This window comes from Salarias fasciatus, chromosome 7, assembly GCF_902148845.1.
Source record: "Salarias fasciatus chromosome 7, fSalaFa1.1, whole genome shotgun sequence".
In the NCBI taxonomy this organism is placed as follows: domain Eukaryota; kingdom Metazoa; phylum Chordata; class Actinopteri; order Blenniiformes; family Blenniidae; genus Salarias; species Salarias fasciatus.
In genome coordinates, this window is record NC_043751.1 from 28548842 (window position 1) to 28572941 (window position 24100).

A 24100-nucleotide genomic window follows, 5' to 3' on the forward strand; every position below is an offset into this window, starting at 1 on the left:
GCTCCGGCTGAATAGACATTATATGAGCGTGGCAGCGTGCTGATGCACAGCGCGGTGTCCATGTCTCGCCTCGTCGTCCGTTATGCGCTCTTTCAAACCTGCTGAGGCAGGAAGCAAACACGACTTCTGCTTCTGCTTTGGAGACATGATGTCAGACATAAAGACCGTTTACGCAGTTTAGCAAAAATGCTGATTTTTGGAAGAAACCACTGCGAAACCACACTCCGTGGTGGCAGCTCTTCGCTGCAGTTCAGGGGACAGTAACACAGAAAAGAACAGAACAATTGGTTCCAGGCTTCCGTTGCAATAAGCTATATCCACATAAACATTAAGTATGAATGCTGGGCTTATGTAATGTAGCACGGCTTTCCTCTACACATGATTGCAGGCTGAGTCACGCGAGTGCAGCACAGCGTTGTCGAAGATTACACATAGAATGATAAATGATATGGAATTACAGATGGATTAGATTCATGTTAAAATCTAATAAAGTCATTACTCTACATCTTTCCCTTGATGGGCTCCAGTGGGATTCAGAAAATTAGATTAGTGGTTTCCATATTAGTGGTGTGCCTTTCTCTGTAAACACAATTACCCCCAAATCAATTTTCTTTTTCAAGTTGATTAGCGAGGGGAAAGATGTAAACCCCAGCAGCATCAGGCAGATAACTGACAGATGAAGTCTGTCAAATCGCTTTTACATGTTTCATTCTGGATTTAATTCATTGTTTTATTCTCTGAATTGACTTCTGCACAAATTATCCTTACAGTTTGCGACTGTTACTCCGTTCATCTGCTTTCCTCTGAGGTTGTTGAAAGATAAATCAATAAGAGTTCAGCCTGTTAGTGAGGGAGCAAAGAACTCTCCCTCTGCTGAAAGCTCGGCTGATCAAGAAGCAAATAAACAGGGATTTCCATTGTGCTTACCCACGGGTTTTAGGAAAGGCCGGCTGAATCTCGCCAAATGAAACGTCTGACGCACATTTTGCTTTCTGTGTCCTTCCTGCAGGTGGAACGTGAGAAGGCGACGCTGCTCATGAACCTGCAGGAATCACAGACTCAGTTACAGCACACGCAAGGCGCGCTGAGCGAGCAGAGCGAGCGGGTCCACCGCCTCACGGAGCGCGTCAACACCATGAAGCAGCTCAACGGAGACAAAGAGCTGGACGACCCGCAGGAGACCGAGAAGCCTGACGGGGGCTCCTTCTCACCGCCGGCCAACGGCCGCCGCGACCCGGACATCCACGGGTTCGAGATCCTGGAGTGCAAGTACAAGGTGGCGGTGACGGAGGTGATCGACCTGAAGGCGGAGCTCAAGGCGCTGAAGGAGAAGTACAACCAGGCGGTGGAGGGGCAGGGGGACGGCCACAACGACGACAGGGTGCAAGCGCTGAGCGAGCAGGTGTGTCACAGGAAACGCCGCTTCACCGTTACGTTTCACATTTCTGAGTTTTTAAAGTCACTTTTGATAAGGTCAGTAGTTTATTCATGTCTTTAAATGAGATAAATTTTTCTCCAAATCTCTGTAGAAGCTGCTGTTACCACATCCTTTACACCAGAGGTGTCAAACATAAGGCCCGTCAGCCAAAACCGGCCTTCGAGAGGCTCCAATCCGGCCCTCTAAACGACCAAGCTAAAATGTTCCTATTTTACACAATATGAAGTCACAAATATGTCTGATTTCTTCCAAGCAGGTGACACATCTGGAGCGGAGCTATCGTGAGAGCCGAGAGCGGGTGGCGAGCCTGGAGGCGGAGCTGCGGGCGTCCGCCAGCACGGCCACGGAGAGCCAGGGCATGCTGAACGCGGCGCAGGACGAGCTGGTGACCTTCAGCGAGGAGCTGGCTCAGCTCTACCACCACGTCTGTCTGTGCAACAACGAGACGCCCAACCGCGTCATGCTGGACTACTACCGCCAGAGCCGCATCACGCGCAGCGGCAGCCTCAAGGGCGGCGACGACCCGCGCGCCCTGCTCTCGCCCCGCCTGGCGCGCCGCCTGGCCGCCGTGTCCGCGGCCTGCTCCTCCGATTCCCCCCGGAGTCCCATGGACTCCCCATCCAAAGACGCCCACCACGGCGAGGCAGCCAGCAACTCAGCGGACCCTCCATCCTGCCACAGCAGCCCCACCCGCAACCACACGGGCTCCCCGGCCGCCGGCGCGTCGCCCTGCCCGTCTCCGGTGCCGTCGGACGCAGGCGGAGACCTGCGGAAGGAGCCGATGAACATCTACAACCTGAACGCCATCATCAGAGACCAGATCAAGCACCTCCAGAGAGCCGTGGACCGCTCGCTGCAGCTGTCCCGGCAGCGCGCCGCGGCCAGGGAGCTGGCGCCGATGCTCGACAAGGACAAGGAGTCCTGCATGGAGGAGATTCTCAAGCTCAAGTCCCTGCTCAGCACCAAGAGGGAGCAGATAGCCACGCTCCGACTGGTGCTCAAGGCCAACAAACAGGTGAAGAGATTTATTTGTCTCTGTACAAAAAAAGTGAAAACGTGTTTCCATGGAAACTGAATCCAAATGTTCTCCGCTGCAGACAGCAGAAGGTGCGCTGGCTAACTTGAAGAGCAAGTACGAGAACGAGAAGGCGATGGTGACGGACACCATGATGAAGCTGAGGAACGAGCTGAAGGCGCTGAAGGAAGACGCCGCCACGTTCTCGTCCCTGCGGGCCATGTTCGCAACGCGGTCAGAGGCAGAGCAGTGCAGCGAGTGTAGACCCTCCACAAACAGCAGCGTCTTCCTCTAAACCGACGCTCTCGCTCTCTCCTCCTGCAGGTGCGACGAGTACGTCACCCAGCTGGACGAGATGCAGCGGCAGCTCGCCGCCGCCGAGGACGAGAAGAAGACGCTGAACTCCCTCCTGCGGATGGCCATCCAGCAGAAGCTGGCCTTGACCCAGCGCCTGGAGGACCTGGAGTTTGACCACGAGCAGACTCACCGCGGACGCGGCGCTAAAGTACCCAAGATCAAAAGCAGCCCGCCCAAAGTAAGTTACCGTTCGGGGTCCACAGTGGATCCGCCATCGCCCTGAAAACCTCCCAGAACCTCAGTGAACGTCCCTCCGTGGAACCGCTCACGTGTCTGTCCACGTCTGTCACTGTCCAGCTCATTCATTCATCTCACTACCTCAGTGTCATCTTCAGAGAGGACAGTGATCGAAACCGACCGCTGGTCCCAGAAGCGTCTTGATTTGTTGGGATACACAGATTTACATGAACAGAAAACATTCAGTTCTTAGAAGCATCTGACGCCAGCAGATTACAGAAGATTTAAATCGATAATTCACCGTTGCTGCAACCTTAAAATGTGACTTCAGTCCTACAGAGGAAGTGTTTTAAAGACAACTAAGCAAAAAAGACTGCAGCGTCTGTTGTGATTTCAGTGTCTGGCAGCGCCTCCCTGTGACAGGATCAACAAATTACACCTCAGGACTGAAGGTTTTACCTGATTGATGCATGTCTTACTTGGTAAATTATGTTATTGTTTTACAGAAACTTTAAAGTATATGACCTGATTAATTTATTTGAGACCAGTCCAGTCTCCTCTCTGTGCCTCGTCTATCTATCGATCATCTGAAGGAAAGAACTTCCACTTTATTCATTCGAGAAACAAATCCATCCAGTTATGCACACTAGGTGGCAGTGTTGAACCACATTTCTGTTTACTCCCTTTTCCTTTCTAAATAGATAATTCTGTATATCCTAAGTGAAACGCTGCAGAGTGAATATTAATGTAGCAGCAGTTGAATCATGTCAGACTCCAAAGCTTCAGGCAGCACTGATGTTTTCAGTTCCAGCAGAACTGGAGCTTCTGTTTTTCGTCCTTCTGTCTTTGTGTTTTTGCACATCAGTGTGTCTGTGTGTTTGCTCTCTGAGGGGGTTTTAAATTTTTCCATCCGTCCAGTATCCGGTCCTGTCAGTGTGCTCACATGAGGCTGGTTCACAATATTTAGTTACAGAATGAGAAACTGCTGCACATCCACCGGGATCCAGCACTGTTCCAGTCTCTGTCTCTGACCAGACCCCGCCCCCAGTCTTGTCCACCCCGTCTGCTCTGTCCTCTTGTGTCATCACTGTGTATATCTGTCTAATTTATCAGTTTCTTGTAGATTGTCAGCAGCCTGCTGCCTCAGTACCGTCACTCTCCCCACAACTGAGGCGAGGGAGAGCCTCCCTAGCCCGCAGGTAACCAGATGTAGAACCTGCTAGTAGTGGGCTTTCTATCTATCTATCTATCTATCTATCTATCTATCTACCTATCTATCTGCACAAAGCGTAGACTAGTACTTGCAGCCTGTCACGTCCTTTTTTCTCTTTTCTATTTCCTTTGGAGTGGAACACCTGCAACAAGACAGTCGACCCTGCATGAACAATAAGTAGTGATTTTTGACTAAGGCACTAACATTATTGAAGAATGAACACCTTTCACTGGAAGAGGGAGTGATCACATTGCTGATTTTAAACTTGCATGTCTAGTTTTGCATGGCAGTTGGGAATTCTTTCTGATTTATTTGGCGTCTCTTTATCATTTATTGCAGAGGGTTATTATTGTGATGAGAGTTCACGTTACACTCAGAGCTGAAGCTGAACCATAAATGGGTGGTTTTCTCCTTGAGCAGACATTTTGCCCTCACGTGTGTGTTTACAGGGAATCTACCAGGCTACTGGATTATGTGATTTATTTGAAGTTCATTTTTGTATTTGGCTCTTTTGTTCTAGATACATTTCTTTCCAACCCTGTTTTCACCATTTTTGTCCCAATGAGAAGATCTTACCTTATTTCTGGATGGGTTTTAAGGAACAGTTTGACTATGTTTCTGAAAAATACACTTAAATGGGAAGATCTGCATCACACCAATGTGTTTATAGAGAAACCCGCCTCATTTCCTGATGACCATCTGTGTAAAAAACTTAGAATGAAGCTGAACCGGGCTGCAACCACGACCATTTAAAACAAATCGCCTGCGCCCCGAAACTCCAGTATGTAGATCAAAACTGTGCAAAGATCGAATTACCTTTGTGTGTGTCGATCTTCTTCATCAAAGTGTCATTTTCAAATTGTCTAACTTTTCCTAAAGAAAGCCACGTGAGACTTTCTGCTCTCCTCACCTCTCATTGTGTTATCTTCAGTATTCAGTAAAGCCCTCATTCTCCTGCCAGTAGCTTCCCGCTCTTTTATAACTCATCCATCACTATTTGTTCACGCCACGCTCATTTACCCCCCCTCCCTCCCCGCTGTGTCTCTTCCTCTTTTCAGTCCTAAGTTTGCGGCGGCCCTCCAGGAGCAGCGATCAGTCCTGTCCAGCAGCAGTGGCCTTCTGTCCCCCTGCGACCCTCGTAACTGCCTGGCCCACCACCAGCCCTGCTCCCCCGACACCTAGCCCCCCGACGGCCTGGCCCCCCCCCGGCCCCCAGGCCCCCCGGCCCCCCCGCCGAGGTCTGAAGGAGTCAGAGACAGGAGCACTCTGGATAGGGGGGGTAACTCCCCTCAAACCACAGGTCCCACCCAGTGTTCCCTGGACTCTGTGACCCCCCCTCGGCCCCTCGGGCCCCCCAGCCCCAGCCCCGGCCCCGGCAGGCCCCCTGGTTACCCGGGTGGTTGAAGAGGAGCAGGACGCTCACTCCTCCTCTGGAAGCGACTTGATCTCCTGGAAAGAGGAAACAGACTGAACTGAAATCCAGTCGCGACGCACTGGAATCCTTTCTTTCTTATTCCTATTTATTTATAATTTATTTACTCCGTTCATAATTTATATCTGAAATATTTATTTACTTGTGAACTTCTTGTGGGGTTTTTTTTTTTCGTGTCTCTCTGCGAGATGGAAATCGATTCCTGCTGTGGTGGCAGGAGATTTCACACATTCACTGTTCTTCATGGAAGATTTTACTTCTTCTCAGAACAAAAAAAAAAAAACAAAACAAAAATTTAAACAAACAAAAAAAAAGAACTGCAAATAATGAAGACATTGCATAAGCATACTATACAATATTTAAAATATTACATTTTGTCAGGATAATAATTACAACGAAACATAACTACCGTTTTTACGTAGTGCAGATGGAATACGGTGAGTTTGGATTTGTAAACAGACTAATGAAGGTAAGCAGGAGTTTTGGTGGCAACGAGTGAATTTCAACTACCTTCCTAACGTTGTTTTTTTTTTTAACTTAAATATTTCTTTTTTTTTTGCAAGTGCATCCAGACTATTTTATACCTCCCTTTTTCATTTTTACTTATATTTATTTTTACAGCAGGCTCTGGCCACGTGTTTGTGTCCGTTCTGTAGCTGAGAGGCTGAGTGTTTGAGATCAGAATTAGGACTGCTGGCCTGGAACTTTTATTTTATTTTATTTATTTTTTTTGCCTTTTGAGTTGCACAGATTTTAATGCCTGGAGTGAGATGACGAGAGGGTTTTGAGTGACTGTACTGTCGTTACATTTTCTCCCCCACTGACCATCGATCAGAGATTCTCCACATCTGGTAGCTGTTTATCGTAACATCTCCTTGTTTTTCGCTGTGTCCACATGCTTCCACCAGACAAGCACAAATACGCACTATGCATTGTAGAGCAATACAGTAGCACCGGTCATGGACTGATCTGGGTAGTTTACCTCATCTTTCCACCATTTCTAACGTCGTGAGCCGAACAAGAGCAGGAGTGTTCCCGCTTTTCTTGATCAGAGGGAACAATGTCGCTACGCTGACCGAGTGTTTCTTTTTCAAACGCTGACATTGACACGATTTGTTGCATAGTTCCCGTCTTCATGTACGGTTTTTCATGCCCTCATACTCTCTCCAATGTGAACGTTCTCCTCGCTGCACTGAAGAAGGACATGAAACAGATAACGAGGAACTAAATAGCCAGTATTAGTGTTGTGATGACAGCTTTTCTGTTCCAGCTGCGCTGAATGAGTCCACTCTCTCTGTGCGTCTGTGCCTGTGTCATTGTTAGCTGTGTAGGTTGTTACTTCTGCGGCTGGAGAGTGACGAGAGACTTTTCTGTGGTCCGAAAGTAGCTTCTGAATCCACGCTGGTGATCTAACTCTCTGGGGTTGTTTTGCACAACAAAGCTGTGGATGGATGGAGAGAGACTAATCTGAAGAGTGACAAAGAAAAGAAAAGCACGGTTTTAAAAGGAAAATGCTTGCTGTACTACAGTGGGTTTTACGGTTTCTCCATCACTCTGAACAGCGTTCAGTTGGTTTCAGATGTGAATAAAAGACTTGTCCTTGGATTTAAATGTGACTCTGTGCTTCTCTGTTCCTCTGTCTCACACTCTAAAACGCTAAAGAGGAAGAATTAATCTCTTTGTTCATAAAACAACGCAAACAGAAATTTAGACTGTAAAAAAAAAGAAGAAGAGAATGGGTTTGTACTGTTGCCTTAAAACATGAATATCCCCACTGTATGTGGAGTTTGCATGTTCTCCATGTGTATGAGTGTTTTTTTTTTCTCTCTGTGCTGGTCCAGTGATGGACTGGAGGTCCGTCCAGTGCGTCCTCTGTTCACCCACAGTCAGCTGGGACTGGGTGCCGTACCCCTACAACAGTAAGTGTGATAAAGCAACAAGGAAGAAGGATGTTTAGGTGATTATTTATCACAAGTGTGTTTCATGGGTAAAGTTAAATTCAATAGGAAAATAATCGAAAGGACAACAAGAAAAATGTTTAATGAAAGTTTTATTGATGCATTAAATTCCTTCCTGAAGAAGCTAGAACTGCAAAAACTAGAAAACAAATGAAGCAAACGCATGCCAACACATGTAAAAAGAGTTTCCACAAATCCAGTTCTCCACCAACAGAGCACAAACACTGACTAAAACTAACTGCTCAGCAGTCGTCTAGCTTCAGTCCTTCTCACACTCACTGAGTTCTATCAATGGACAAACACCAACACATATTTATGAGGGGCCTTTAAGCCATAATTCATTCTGGTCCTCTCTCATACGTACAGTATATTCTCAGTCACATACAGTGCATCCGGAAAGTATTCACAGCGCGTTACCTTTTCCACATTTTGTTATATTACAGTCTTATACCAAATTGGATTCAATTCATTTTTTCCCTAAAAATTCTACACAACACCCCATAATGACATGAAAAAAGTTTTTTTGAGATTCTTGAAAATTTATTAAAAATAAAAAACTGAGAGACCACATGTACATAAGTATTCACAGCCTTTGCTTAATACTTTGTTGATGCACCTTTGGCAGCAATTACAGCCTCAAGTCTTTTTGAAAATGATGCCACAAGCTTGGCACACCTATCTTTGGGCAGTTTTGCCCATTCCTCTTTGCAACACCTCTCAAGCTCCATCAAGTTGGATGGGGAGCGCCGGTGCACAACCATTTTCAGATCTCTCCAGAGATGCTCAATTGGATTCAAGTCCGGGCTCTGGCTGGGCCACTCAAGGAGATTCACAGAGTTGTCCTGAAGCCACTTCTTTGCTATCTTGGCTGTGTGCTTTGGGTCGTTGTCCTGCTGAAAGATGAACCGCCGCCCCAGTTTGAGGTCAAGAGCGCTCTGGAGCAGGTTTTCATCCAGGATGTGTCTGTACATTGCTGCATTCATGTTCCCCTCTATCTTGACTAGTTTCCCAGTTCCTGCTGCTGAAAAACATCCCCACAGTGTGATGCTACCGCCACCATGCTTCACTGTAGGGATGGTATTGGCCTGGTGATGAGCAGTGCCTGGTTTCCTCCAAACAAAACGCCGAGCATTCACACCAAAGAGTACAATCTTTGTCTCATCAGACCAGAGAATTTTTTTGCTGATGGTCTGAGAGTCCTTCAGGTGCCTTTTGGCAAACTCCAGGCGGGCTGCCATGTGCCTTTCACTAAGAAGTGGCTTCCGTCTGGCCACTCTACCAAACAGGCCTGATTTGTGGATTGCTGCAGAGATGGTTGTCCTTCTGGAAGGTTCTCCTCTCTCCACAGAGGAACGCTGGAGCTGTGACAAAGTGACCATGGGGTTCTTAGTCACCTCTCTGACTAAGGCCCTTCTCCCCCGATTGCTCAGTTTAGATGGCCGGCCGGCTCTAGGAAGAGTCCTGGTGGTTCCAAATGTCTTCCATTTACAGATGATGGAGGCCACTGTGCTCATTGGGACCTTCAAAGCAGCAGAAATTTTTCTGTACCCTTCCCCAGACTTGTGCCTCATCACAATCCTGTTTCGGAGGTCTACAGACAATTCCTTTGACTTCATGCTTGGTTTACGCTCTGACATGCACTGCCAACTGTGGAACCTTATATAGACAGGTGTGTGCCTTTCCAAATCAGGTCCAATCAACTGAATTTGCCACAGGTGGACTCCAATTAAGCAGTAGAAGCATCTCAAGGATGATCAGTGGAAACAGGATGCACATGAGCTCAATTTAGAGCTTCATGGCAAAGGCTGTGAATACTTATGTACATGTAATTTCTTTGTTTTTTGTTTTTTAATAAATTTGCAAGACTCTCAAAAAAACTTTTTTCATTTTGTCATTATGGGGTGTTATGTGTAGAATTTTAAGGGAAAATAATAATTGAATCCGATTTGGAATAAGGCTGTAACATAACAAAATGTGGAAAAAGTTAAACGCTGTGAATACTTTCTGGATGCACTGTACGTTTTCCTTTCCCTTCCATACGGTACAGGGTTCTCAACTTCTGAAAAGAGTTCAGATTGAGACTGATGTAGTTATTGATGAGGTCGGGAGGGTTCTTAGGGCTCAGAGTGACCTTATAAAGAAACCAAAAAAGGAATTATTTAAGAAATTTGGTGGTTTTAAATAGTAGCTTCTATTTCAATCAATCAATCAATGAAACTTTATTTGTATAGCACTTTTTCAAATTAATAAAAACTACGCAAAGTGCTGAACAATAAAAAACAGTAATAAAAACAAAAGAATAAAAACCGCACCATCAATAAGTATACACCACACACACACACACACACACACACACACACACACACACACACACACACACACACACACAAACAGACATACTCCCCATTTTTTGCGCACAGCAAAGCATGGGAGACATGGCATGGCCCCTAAGCATCATGGGAAAACACTACCAGTGGGGCGTCCACACCAGGAGAAGGCAAAGGTCATTCATATTTAATATTTGATATTAAAATTTATCACGGATTGTTACTTTATCTACATACACATTAATAAGCTACATTATGAAATAAACTGGTGGCTGCTGCCTTTAATGCAAGACTACCCAGAATGATTTGTAGCAGTGTGTCGCCTCCTCAGCCTCCCTGATGATCAAAGGTCTCCAACATTTTTACAAACTGTTTTTGAAAATCCTCCGTTAACCACTCTTACTTTTAATCATTTATAACTGATAGTATTTCTTTGAGATAGTAGTGCAAGAAAACAGACTTTAAATCCTTTGTAGAACAGTATGTGTTTTGAATTAATTTAAAAAATAAGTAAACCGAGTGCATTGTCTTTATTGGATGGTGGATTATTTGCAGAAAGAAGTCAATCACGCACATGCAAATTGGAAAAAGGAAACTTTCGTTATGTGCTCAAGCAAGTTTTATTTTCTTTTTCTCTCATGATTTGATGGAACTTCAGCAGCAGTAGCTCTAGTTACTTGTGGAACAAAGTGTTAAAAGTTCAAAAAAAAAGTACACAAACATGTCTATTTCTTCATTCGAACACGGGCGCGCGCGCGCGTACGCAGCAGTGTATGTGTGTGTGTGTGTGGAGGTGTGCCGCGTCAGGACGCACAGAGGCTAGAGGCAGGCGCTGCTCCGGGAAGGCAGCCGAGCCGAAGGTGACATTTGGAGGCGGATTCCTGCATCGCGGTTCAACTTTAATGACCTGCAATGTGACTGCAGAGGATTGATTTATGACGCACGGATCGCTCGCGCTCCGGTCTGTGCGTAAAGGAGCCTTTACGGCGGCGCGGCTGGACGCGGTGAAGAAGGAGAGGGGCGCGTTTCGTTTTCTCTAAAAAAAAAAAAACCTTGTTTTATTTTTCTTTTGCTGGACTTTCGCCTCGGTGTCCAAATGATTGAACGACCAGAGTCTCCCGGGAAAACGGACTTCAACAGAGTCGCTTTCCGTCGGAAACAACGAAGTTTGGACACTGTGGATGAAGATGAAGGTGCGTTTTAGATGGTTCTCCTGCTAATCTAATATTTGTATGAATGATAACATTATTTGTGTATTATCTCTCCACCTATCATGTATTTGGTAGAAGTGTTTGTGTATTTTACTTGTAATTCAGCCTCTCGGTGTTTTTGTCAGTGCGGTTGGGAAAACCTGGAATTGCCAGACTGCAAAACACCAACACACACACACACACACCCTCAGCATTACAGCCCGTGTTTACACACCACCAGCAGGTATGAAGGGTTTCAAAAGGCAAGCCCCTACTTGTTGTTTAACCATCAGCAGGCTGCATGTTTTCATCCTCAGTTTAGAGGAATTCACTGAACTCAACTCTTACATGTGGGGGAAATGAAGACAAAAAATCAATTTGTTTTCCATCTCAGCACTGATTGTCAGTGGACTGGTGAAAGTTTTCGCAGATTTCAGTTTTGCAGGTTATTTTTCCTCAGAAGCAGTGATCACTGAGTGATCAGGACATGATCGAACAGGAGGCCTTGCGAGACTTGGTGTTATCTTGCAACTGTGCAGACTGCTTGTAGAAACACGCAGCTGAGGATAAGGTGCTGTGCCTGCAGATTAATGTGAACTTTGTTCAGAGCGCAGCGATGGTTCCCACTCACCCTCAGCTCCAGTCAGTGAACTGAGGGTCAGGAAGTGATCCACAGACCTGAGCCTCCAGTGAGTCACAGCCTGTTTTAGTAACCCTGCAGTCAGATCATGCAGGTCAGATTCACCATCACTGCTGTTCCCCGCATTGCATAACAGCCTGCTCCCTCCACATGCACGTATTCTTTTATAATAATAGATAAGCAGAGATAACTAGTGCTGAAGCTGAGTACTGATGTCCATGTGAACTCCTCAATGTGATCTGACAGGTGACTGTTTATGTAAGCTAAAAAAAATAATAATAAATCAATTGCTTTTATTTTTCTGTGCTGCTTTGCTCTCCTGACCTCTGCTGCCTGTCGAGCCTTGATAAAGAGTTATCATTGCTGCTGTCAAGACTTTGTCCTGTCATGCTTCTTGGGAACCCGTACTCTTCTTTCATGGCTCTGTAAAGGTGAAACTGCCTTCCACGTGAACTTTGAACGTTTTCATTCCCTCATTTCTTACATTTCACTCACTGAGACTCTTTATAGTCCCATAATTTCACCGTGCCCAGCTGATTTCTGCCTTTCATGGGCCACAGATTATATGAGCCTCCAGACGTATAATGAGCCAGTCTGCTTGGGTCAGTTTGAGGAGAAGTGCTTTAAAATGAGCCTTTAAGCCATTATCTATTCTGAGCCGGTTACTTCAATTCACCCCTGGTTTGATTTTTCTGCTGGATAGATAACAGTTTATATAATGGCAGTTTTCTGCCTGTTAACCATTATATTGTTCTATTTCATACTCCTGCTGACTTTGTTTTATAAGAGGAGTCTTTCAGCCCCAAGGTCAGTGGTCCGGTCCCCCTTCTTACCCGGTCCATATGTTATAATGTCCTTGGGGTGAGACACCGAACCCCAAACTGCTCCCAGTGGAGATGCAGCAGCTTGGCAGCGGCCTCCATTAGTGTGTGAGTGCATTTAAATGTAAAGCACTTACAGACATGCAGAGGAGGTGAACATGTTGCTCTAACAGAGGCATGAATCAGATTTCCAGAAAGTACCCGTCTCTGTGTGTCCGAGCTGAACTGATTTGGGGCCGGAGGAGCTTCGGAGTGTGTAGGTTTTTGCTGATGTTCCTGCGTGGACAGCTGCATCAGTGCAGCGACAACGGAGCTGATTGTTTCTTTGTGTGCTGAGGTGAGGGCAGTGGGACTGTATGAATCAGAGGCTGTGTAGCTTGCTCGCCTGCTGTTGCTGATATTGTTGTGCTGTACTGATGCCCATTCATCCAGCGCTGAACCGCCTCACTGTCCAGCTCAAGCTTCAGCTCACTGCAGACAGCAGTGCCTCACTTGTGCAGCGCAGTTCATGGTGGTTCAAGGATGATTGCTCTACTGAACCACATCACTGCAAACGAGACTGCGTCTCCGGCTTTGGAAAGGCACTGTTTTCTCTGTGAATGGAATTTGTTGGAAGGGGTGAAGAATTTGCATGTGCTTATGTTGAGCTGCGTCAAGCCAAAAGGATCAGCTTCGATTTTGTTTTTTCCTAAACTACAGTTTAATCTCACAGAAACATCCTCGTCAGAATTTCCTATATATTTTCATAAAATCTGCAATATCCTGTAGTTCTCTTAAAAAATCCAGCAGCTCACAGTTTTACTTCCAAGAGCCTTTAACTCGTAAGTTATTTAAGCAAACTGAAAATCTCTCACTATTCTTTCAGTAGCAGCAAAGTAGTCAAGAAGAAAGAAAGAAAGCTTTTTTTTTTTTTTCTGGTGAAATTCCTTCTCTGCATTTAACCCGGCCTATTCATAGTTAACCTAAAAGCAAGGAGCAGTGGGCTGCCTGGCTGCAATGCACCAGGGAGCGAAAGGCTCCTGCTTGGGGATTTGAACCCAAAAACGTCCAATAAACCTGCTCCTCTGACCTCTCGGCCGCCAAGCTTCATGTAAACAAGTCATGTTTGCCTGCAGATTTCAGACAAATTTAGGAACCAGCTGGTGGACAACATGATGCATGTTGATGATAACCAGGACTAAAAGGAGAATATAAAATACAGCTTTACTTATTATCCATTTTTTACCTCTTTTCATCTAATTCGGTGTCGAGAACATCCGGGTATTTCCAGTAAATGAGTCAAAAATTAGCAAGTTTTGAGACCTTCTGGGAACTTTATTGACTTATTTGTTCTGCAGTGATCAAAGGTCAAATCTCTCCTCCTCAGTTATTGATCAAAACATGACTTCATGTTGAGACGGGGATTGCCAGATTCCTTTTCTTGCTTATTGGAATGACTCTCCTGGTGTTTGCATTGTGTCTGGCAGAAATGTGTCTGGGAGGTGTGGTGTAGATTACAGGTCAGTGTGTGTGTGTGTGTGTGTGTGTGTGTGTGTGTGTGTGTGTGTGTGTGTGTGTGTGTGTGTGTGTGTGTGTGTGCGTGTGCGTGCGTGCGTGTGTGCGTGTGCGCGTGTCAGCCGCACTCAGCAGGAAATGGCTCATTCTTGTCTGTTTGTGTCACACTCCTCTGAACAGTCTCAAACATGGACTTTAGGAGCAGGCCTGAAGTGCTGTTGCAGTTTGCAGAGGTCCCAGCAGGGGGCGCTGCACCCACATTAATGTTTGGCCTCTTAGCAAATGGCTGTTCAGCGTGAAAGTCAACCTCCTGCAGATAAATATGCTCCCTCACAACAAATCAAACCTCCATGTAGACCTGATCCTGTGGTGCTGATCCCTGATGAATCAGGAAAATAATCATCGTCAAGCTTCCAGTTCACAATATATATATTTTATAGTATTATTTGCAGTGATCTTATATGTTTAATTTGAATACATACCAACACAGTTCCCATTATTCCATCAACCCAGCTGGACATTCCTGCAGGAGAAACCAGGGTGTAGAAGGAAGTGAACAATGAGCTACTTTTAGACTGTTTGTGTTGCAAGATGATGGCAAATAAAGGCTTGTGACATTTTCCCATATTGGAACCGTGTGCTTCTATATATGAACTTTTTCATCATGCATTTCCTTCGAGGTCAGCTTGATCTTTTGTGGAATTTCTACTTCATTGTGAATCTTTTATTATTTCACCTCCAAACGTCACAACCTAAACACGACACGCCATCATCGCTCTCCACTTCGAATCCCATTTCTCCCCCCCAAAAAATCTGGAATATCTGCAGAGTTTCAGCCAGGATACAGTTTTCCTTCGCACGCTCTGGCCGGCGCTTCCTGACTGCGGCGTGACTCGTTTCCCTCTCTTCACTGGCATTGTTAGCCCGAGAGGTTCTTCCCAGAAAGGTACCGAGCGAGATCAGGAACGAAGACTTTCAGAACCATCAAGACGGGGGCCGAAACTCTGAGGACGGAATTTTACAAAGAGGAAGATGTGGGAAAAGTTGTGCAAACGGCGTCTTGTTCTCACCTTTTTGTGAAATCTAGTACATCCCCTCGGCCGGAGCCCAGGCGGAGGCGAGGTGTGTGATGACAGGAGGATCGGCGTCTGTCTTCAGCTGAGCAGGACGGCGAAGGTCAGCGTCCTGTCAGGAGGTCTCCTCTGCCTCTCGGTGTCCACAGGAAGAGGAAGGAAGGAGAGAAAGTTCTAAACAAAGGTGTATTTTTGGATTTCCACACACGGCTTGAGACTGCGGCGTTCTGGGACGCAGCATGGACTCCTTCTCCAGGGGTCAGCAGAGGTCCCATGTGAGACTTGTTTCCTCGGGTAGGTGCTCCGCGCAGGCCGGATAACACTAGAGAGGATCAGCATGATCTAGATACATTCGGCAAAAGATTCTTTGTCTTTATTTATTTTTGATTTTTTTTTTTCCAAATTAAAGAAAGTGGACTGATAATGAAACGGCGCCGCAAGTACTGGTTTTGGAGTCGGAAAGGTAAAAACTCAAAGATGTGTCTGCTCTGCTGTTATGGTAAGATCTGGATTCATTTGGATATACGTAGAAAAATACACCTGTCATCAGGATGAGTCGAGTTTTTAAAGCGGGGGTGTCAAACACTGGACTGGTGAAATAGTGCGATTTAATAACATCTAAATTGAAACTAAAGTGTTTCCCTGTTGTGCCTCAAAGTATACATGATGAAAAAGTTGATGTTTTCCTCAAATCTAGCAATTACCAAGAAAAATGACTACAGTGTCAACATAAAGGCAATTTTAATAAAACCTTTTGGTGCAAAGTATGGTGAAATTTTCCAAAAAACGTCTCCTGAAGCTGCTGCCTTACGCATGTTTTCACAAATTCACCCTGACAGCATGACTGTGAGACTGGTTTGTTTACAAAGAGGGAGCCATCTTTCATGCTGATACCTCAACTCAGGTCTCAGTGTTGTGCTGTGTAGTGTTTTGTTGTGTTGTGTTGTGTCTGCTACTCTTCAGAAACTTGTTTGAAGGGGGAAAAAAAGCCTCTTTTGGTCCACAGGCCTTATGTTTGACACCCCTCTTTTAAAAGTTTCTTTGCCCATCTTCATCCCAAAACCACCTGTGACTCACTTTTTTCCACCCCACTCCGGCCATGATTCATTTCCTGCTGGTGTGTTATCGCCGTTTGACTGGCATCCAGCTGTTTTGGAGCTTATCTCTGGTTTCTGCAGGCGTGGGGATCCGGTTGCTAATGTGATCGTGCCTTTGCTCTGCCCTGCAGACCTGCTCCCTCTGACCATGTCCTCAGTGAAAACATCAGTGCCGTGCAAAACAAATTACCTTAAAAGCTGCGTCCTCTCTGCAGTTACAGCTGTAATTCTTCATTTCATGAGGGCTTTGTTGGCAGCCGGTGGTTCGGGGACATGAGTGTCTGCATGCTGAGTGTTTTGCTTGTCGTGTCCAGCGGCTGATTAACGGGGCGGCCGCGCCGGTCTCCATGCGGACCGGCCTGCCGCTGTGGAGCAGCAGCAGTGAGTGAGGGGGCATTTAAAGCCGCCACGGTGGAAAAAAAGAGGCCGTTTTGTTCTCAGAGGCCTGGGAACCGCTTCCCCCTCTTAAGACCCTCGTCCAACCACTCGGTCCTCTTGGCAAGCGTCCCCGACGGCCCATCACCCCGCTGTTGAGCACTGGAAATGAGTGTGTGTGTGTGTCTGTGTGTTGAAACTCCGCTGCCCCGCTCGGCTTCCTCGGGATCCTGTTGCTGAGTTTGGGTTGAGTCACTCTGGTTCCGCCAGAGGAAACAGTGTGAGGCTTTCTGCTTTCATTCTCTCTGGCAGGAAGGAACGGGCTGGGAACAGCAGCAGGCCGGGCGGCTTTCACCACGCTCATTGTTTCTACGTGGGAGACGCCGTAGAAACACAACCTGTCGGCATCACAGCATTAACCTATAGCTGGACTCCATGTTTTTTTTAATTTTTTTACTTTAACGAAATGCAAAATATCAGAACCAGGACTGAACTGTAAATTCTTTTTCCACATTCCCCAACTTAAAGTAACCCAAATAAATTTCAGCTGTTGGTATCAGTTTTACTAATCAGACCAATACCGATATGTTTAAAAAATGATCAATGTCAGCTGATACTGAAATAAACACTGATATAGTGTGCATCCCCAGTTCATAGAGTTTTAGGCCTATAAAATTGAGGATTCCATGCCATTTATAACAACAGAAATACTCTGTGGAGCTCAGAATAGCAACTTACCGATCTGTGTTCAACATTTTTGACATTAAGATGAGGAAATTTTGACTTATGAGGTTTTGGATTTTTGGACTTGACGACCGCCGAAATATACTTAATTTTTTTGGGACTTGAATTATTAAAGATGAGATGATGAGGATGTAATGTAATGTTTTTTTTTTCTTTTCTTTTTTAGATTTTACCTAAACATGTTATGTCAAGTTATATTTCATTACTAAAATAATAGTTTTTTTAAGGATTTTTTCTGATTGAAATTCTGGAGAATCACATCTACAGGTTGATGTTTGTGACTTTAAATATGAAAAATCCCTTTTATTAAGACAAAATTAAGTGAAAGAGAAACTATTTCTGCATGTCATCCACACAAATGAAACAAGGATGAGATTAAAGTTTGATGTTGTGATAAGGTGAAGTAAAATGTAGTTCAATGCTGTGATAAGCTGCAGGACATAAGTCCCGGTTATACAAGTTCAGTTTGACTTTGGAATCTTTCAGATCTTCAGGAAATGATTGTAAACCAAGGAAATGTCCCCACAAGGCATGATCACATAATCTGTGTGTATGAGTGTGTGTTAATGATTACGGTCCCGGTTGATAGCTTTGTTAAATAAATGTGACGATAGTTTCGTTTGAAGCCAAGCTCTTTTATTTTCACTTGCACTCAAAAGGCTTGGAGAGATAAATCACATTACAGCCCCGTCCTGTTGTGTGTGTTTGTTAGTGTTAAGTGTTTGTATAGTGTTTAGACTTTTTGTCGAGAATTGATCTCCCCTGTGGGTTTATCCCTCTTTCTTTCTTGTGGCATTGTTCGTTGGCAGAAAATCTTCTCCCACTGGAAAAGCTGATTATTCCCATTTTAAATGGTTCCACATCAGTATAATGATGATGATCTGCATTGTTTGGTGTGTCATTTGGTTGAATATTTTTATGAATAAAAAAAAAAAAATTAATACAACATTTCCTAAATGCAACGGCAGACTAAATCTTCCACCCATGCCCACAATTTAAATATATACGATACTTAATGGGAAATGCATGCAAATTAGCCAGAAGCGTTCAAACCCCCAAGAGGATGCACCTGTTATTTCTCTATTTGGATTATGTTCCTATAAACCTGATATTTCTACCATTTTCCTTTATAGTCTGCGTTGTATCAACACCATTGCAGGTTGCCCATTATTTTTTAAGAATTTCTTCCTCATTTTTTCTTGATCGTGTGAGCCAAACAGAGATGTAATCGTCTTTACTGAGACGCTGTGTTCTGAGTTGAGGGTTGAAATCTGCGTCTCGGGGAAAACCAGTATCGGGTCGTCATGTGGAGGTTATAACCGAGACGATCTAAATTTAGTTATGCAGTCTGTTGCCGTCTTGTGAGCGTGGTTGTTAACCTGTTCCTGGCATTCATTCTTTATCACTCACAGACCTCCAGTTCTTCTCCCGTTGTCTGACTTTTTTATTTCCCTGTTGGTTCTCCGGCTCGCTGGAGTCATAAAGCGATGCTCAGAATGTTTTTGACACAAACCGTCACTTTGATGCACCTCGAGCGAACAGTCCTGCGTTATTCCAGCTGTAGGTTTATATTCTGACAGGTGAACAGGAGCCACTTGTCCTGTGTTTTTCAGCTGGACACATCCAGACGTAATGAGTCATGAATGCCAGTTCCTGGAAGGTATGCTCTTCTGCATTCGTGATTATTAATGCAAATCATTCTCCTCTTCCTGCTCGGCGTGCCACACATTCCGTTTGCTAGTCGGTGTCTCTAATTGTATAGTTGTTTGTGGTAAGCCAAAATGTAATGAGGCAGCTTTTATTTTCAGCCGTGTGATCTGAAGGGAAATAATTAAGAGGGAATTTCTCACTGTTGATCCTGGATTCACTCGCTCGGGCCACGCCTGCTCTGCCTGATGTCTGCTTGATTATGGGCCTTAAAGCAGTTCAGTGTGTTAAATGAGGCAGTGCAGCGTCTGCACGGCCTGTTGTGCCTTCATGGGCTTCATCACTGCCGCGTTTGGCAGCAACTTTAGTTCCGACACAATAAGCCCAAGTAAAACGTCGCCTTACATGAGTGACTTCAAGTCAACGTTCAAACATAATGCATTTCTGGGAATAATGCACCCGCTTGGCTTTGGGATTGGTGTGTGTTGAAGAGTGCAGCCTTGAATCAGTTCATTAGTGTTACAGCTCCGAACGTTTTTACTTTGAGCAGTGGCGTGGATTCTGTTTCTGCTGTTCCTGACTGAAAAGCCGCCGCACACCGCTGACCTTCAGCATGACGAATCTTCACGTATACTCTGTAACCTCTGCGCCTGTTCCAGCTGATAATGAGGCAACTATGGCTGCAATGTATATAAGAACCCGCCTCATTAAAACAACTTACCAATTACCCCACAGTTGTTCCCCAAATCCAGCTCTTATAAACATATGATCCAGTAAACATGTGATTCTATTGGTGCCTGAAATTTTTCAGGTGAGTAATTTGCTGTCAAAATGCGACGTGATGTTTTTGATTGGAGTGAGCTGCAATATAAGGAATCAACAATATAAGAGAAATTAAGAGTAAGGTAATTTAGCAGGAGCATTTCCTGTTGGTTTTACCTGTTCATATAAGTAACTTTAGCAGTGAAAGTGAGTAAACATCTGGATGCTCTCAAGCTGCTCTGAAATCCAGGGGTTTCAGGTGCAGTTTTGCTGTTGGCCACTAGAGGGCTTTCTTTCAACAGTGATGGTGGGCTCGAACATCTGAACTGTGCTGAACCTGTGGGACAGTCTCATCTCAAAAACAGCACAGGTGTTACTGATAACAGCAGAATCTACTTTTAATGAGTCCAGAAAGTTTGAGTGCGAGCCGGCTCGTAAAACAACACGAGCCTGAAACTGAGGCAGATAATTGAAATGCAGCCGTCATTAACTTTATTGTGTGCATATGCACTTTTTGTGTGTGTGTGTGTGTGTGTGTGTGAGTGTGTGTTGTCACATACGAATTGTGTGTGCTCTGAAGGGAACCTCGGATGTCTGGGTGGGTCGGACCTGATCTGTGCAGCGTTACATGATGTGGAGGGGAACGTGGCAAATCCTGTTCGCCCACATGTGATTTTCTGGAGCACTCGGTGAACTCCTCTTTAATGTTTTACCTGTACCTGCTGCGTTCGGGGAAGCACGTCGACAATAGGCACTGGAAACGAGCACGGATCTCTCTGTGAGGTCAATAAGTATGGATGTGTTGTCTGAAGGCACACAGTCAGTGTTGAGATAACAAACATGAAAATCACGGCGTACTAATTGCTTCAACTGATTCCTTTAAACTCCTCTTCTCGATTCAGGGAGGATTATCGGGGGATTTATTCTGTGTGTTTACCGCGAGGAGAGATGAGTGAGATAAGGTGAATAACAGGAGCTTCTTCAAGGCTGGAATGTGTTTCCCACTCTCAGGGAACTCATTATTTAATCAATTTGCTGCCTAGATAAACTTACTTAATATCTCTCAGTGTGATCCACACTGCTCCACTTTACCAGGTCCTTGTTTTTTTGTTTTTTTTTTATTGTGTTTTTGGGCACTGACTGACAGCAGGCCTGATGATGAGTGTGCCAGGCTGCTGATAGCGGGAACCCATCCAGGCCGGGCTGCGAGGCGGGGGCAGACGCCGACCCGTCGCCTGTCATGCTGTCGTGACAGATGTGCCCTGCTGCTGCACACACAGGGACTTGGCCCGTCTACCTCGTTTGACGTGTCTTTGTAGCTTTTGTTTTTCTCACACACACATGCGCGTGTGTGTGTGTGTGTGTTTGTGTGTGTGTAAGCGTGTGCAGACAACGCACATCGTTCATCGTTGACCTTCATAATGTGCGTGGTGAGCTCTGGAGGAGGAACGGGTCAATGAAAACGACAAGGGGCTCAAATGCAGAGTGTGTGTGTGTGTGTGTGTGTCAGTAAACATGCATGTGTGCATGCATTCTAAAGTGATGTGGGTTTAATTAATGGTGTGTGTGTGTGGGAGGCCCCCGGTCCTCTGCTTATAGAGCTGTGGTGGCTAATGGCCTGGAGCCATGCTGCTCTCCTGCCTCCTCCTTTCTTCTGAGGCCAAGCAGAGAAAAAAAGACATAGACTCTGGTGTGAGAGAGGGAGAGAGAGAGAGAGAGAGAGAGAGAGAGAGACAGTGAGTGTAGTAATGGAGAGGTAGGTGGATGTGACAGGGGAGATGTGGCGGCGATAAGAAAATGCCGGCCGCAGCTGTGAAGAGGCTGAAAAAAGTGTGAGGTGGGCAGCGTGTGAGGAGTGGGCGGGAGGTGGCGGAGCATCAGACAGAAGGGAATTTATGCACATAATGAATTATGTTTCACGCTTGGAAATATAAGAAAAAGGCCAAATAGAACGCCCTCCTCCCCTTTTTCTACATCAGACTATAAAAGATGTCGACAGTCTGAATGTGGAAAACAGCGATGAGATCAAATACAGCTGGAAAAAGTCTGTCTGTGTCAAAGTTTTCTGAAAATCTAACAGATAACCTGAGCCGAACTTTAATATTCTTTGCTGAAATCGCACCAAGCAGGATTTTTATAGTCGCTGTTAAGGAGTCTTTGACGCTGCCGGCAGAAGTTCTGCGTGCAGTAAAAACCTTCCATTATAGATTTTATTACTCCCGAATTTCAATGGGTCGCCAACAAAGGAAGCTTCGAATCGGTAGCTTGTGGCGTGTGTTTGTGTGTGAAGAGAAGAGGGAAAAAAAAAACTATTCTCGGAGGATTTTTCAAGCTGACATTCACAGTTTGTGACGACAGATTGATCTGTGGTTGCAAAGCAGCAAGGAGGCGCTTATCCGCCGCCCCACAGTGTCGCTTTGATGGCATTTCTCAAATGAGCCGGTATGTTTCTGAGTTAGTGGGGATGTTCCTGCGCTCGCTGGCGAGCCTCTCCTTGTGTGTGTGTGTGTGTGTGTGTGTGTGTGTACACTCTCCATGAACAAGGTGGAATTAAGATCCGTGGATTTGTGGCTTGTCGTTTGAACACGCTCGGTCCTGCATGACAGTAATTCCTGCTCACATCGCGCTCCAGGTTGGACGCTGAATGCTCAAATAGGCCCATTACTCACCGTTTGAAAGACAATGACGATGTTAGGTGTCACCATGGAAACAACAGGCCACCTCTCTGATAATAATCAATGAATGTGGGGTTCGTCAGAGGTCAAATTTCCCCAACAAATTATTCAAATATTCTAGACGTCTGACATTTCCATGAAAGGCTTTACTTCGTGAAACGCTGCTCCTCTCTCCGCAGATAATCAGTGCCAGGAGAGGCAGAAGCTGCTAATTTTCTCATTAATTCCAACACTTTTCATGATACTTCTAGCATATTTCCCCCTAATTGTCCAGACGAGACTGAGCATTGCCGTTGTTTTGCTGATTCTCACAGACTCTGAGAGTTTATGAAAGGATAGCGTCCAATTAGGCTGCAGGCTGAGGGGGACGGAGCATCGGGGTAAATGTAGTGCTAAGTTTCAATGTGTGAGCGCGTCACTTGTGCTTAGGACATTAACCGCAGTGCTTAATCAGGCCCCGAAGCACTGAGCGAGCGTTGGATGCTGCGCTCGTTCTAATTTTAGGTTGTTGTTCATCTAACCTCCATTAAGCCCTTCAGTTGACAAATGGAGATGGAGAAAAAATTGACAAAAATTACTTCAACCAACCCCAGTTTTATGCTATATAAACATTTTGGGATGTGAAAATAATTTGAATGGGAAAGAGAAGACAGGCTTGATGAGACTAAATTACCATATTATGAGCTCGTTCTGGCAGAGCTGAAGCATTTACGGTTTCTTAATAGCGGTATCATTTTCAGTAAAGCAAAGTGCACTTCTGGCTTTTGGATTGGCTCGGTCTGAGGTCTTATGAGGACTCAAGTGTTTTATTCTACCTCCATACATGAAAACACTCCTCAGCCCTCTTCTCGATTATGATCATATCATCTCAGGATTCTTATGTGCATCAATATTATAGGTGGTTTCAATTTGTGGCTAATAACTGATTACAGTTTTAATTGACTTGTAAAGCGGTTTAATGAAGAACCGTGTTCGACATGCATGCTCAGAGCACAGACATTCTTAACACTGTAGTTGCACCTTGTTGCAGCATTTTCCGACTCTTCTGCCTTTATTTTCATGCATCCATTACTTATTAATGCTGTTTTACGGCTTCCAAGCCACCGAGCGCAGACTGGCCTGCCCTTGAATCTGCATCAGTCGCCGCTCGCATGTCTGCTCGGCCGCAGGCTGCGTGACCCTGGTGCTGCAGCGCTGACCTGTTTGTGGTAACAGCCAAGCCAGGAGCGCACACGTATTTCTGTGGCATCCTGATTTCCTGCACATGGCGCACCCGGAGACATGCAGGAAGCCCTGCTCGCTGCCGACCGTGGCTGCTGGTTACAGTTATTGCTCTCTCGACCTTCCTGTGAATAATTACCGTGCAGTATAATCAGGTCTGGCCAGACTCACAGAGTGCTTTAAGGTGTGTGTGTGTGTGTGTGTGAGAGAGAGAGATTATGAGTGCGAACAGGTCATTTTGTGGAGCTGCTCAAAGTAATTTTAAAAGCTGTGCATGTCCGGCAGTGGCTGTGAAGGCCAAACTCATAAAGCTTGTGTTGAATCACTGGCTTCTTGTTGGATTTGCAGGAGTGGTGAAATATTAGATAATGAGAAATTGAAAGAACAAGGCAAAAGATTTTGATCTGTGATTTGATCTGATTTATTTGAAGAAGAAATACAAGT

The 24100-nt window shown here is 45.3% G+C and overlaps 2 protein-coding genes across 3 annotated transcripts in view; both read left to right on the forward strand.

Moving 5' to 3' along the window:
• Positions 1–5382, forward strand: part of LOC115391318 (protein bicaudal D homolog 1-like) — a 29480-nt gene extending 24098 nt beyond the window's left edge. The window contains exons 5-10 of the mRNA XM_030095486.1: positions 1010–1402; positions 1695–2453; positions 2536–2687; positions 2778–2988; positions 4101–4186; positions 5259–5382. Of these exons, the coding sequence (XP_029951346.1) occupies positions 1010–1402; positions 1695–2453; positions 2536–2687; positions 2778–2988; positions 4101–4186; positions 5259–5382 (1725 nt within the window). The remainder of the gene's footprint in view (positions 1–1009; positions 1403–1694; positions 2454–2535; positions 2688–2777; positions 2989–4100; positions 4187–5258) is intronic.
• Positions 5383–10783: 5401 nt separating this feature from the next.
• The window catches only part of LOC115391315 (FYVE, RhoGEF and PH domain-containing protein 4-like), a 46456-nt gene continuing 33139 nt past the window's right edge, over positions 10784–24100 (forward strand). Inside the window, exon 1 of one of the 2 annotated variants that reach the window (XM_030095481.1) lies at positions 10784–11110. In XM_030095481.1, coding sequence (XP_029951341.1) covers positions 11014–11110 — 97 coding nt within the window. In that variant the 5' untranslated portion in view covers positions 10784–11013. Of the gene's footprint in view, positions 11111–15597; positions 15635–24100 lie in introns of those variants that run through there. The other variant, XM_030095482.1, reaches the window with a different exon arrangement.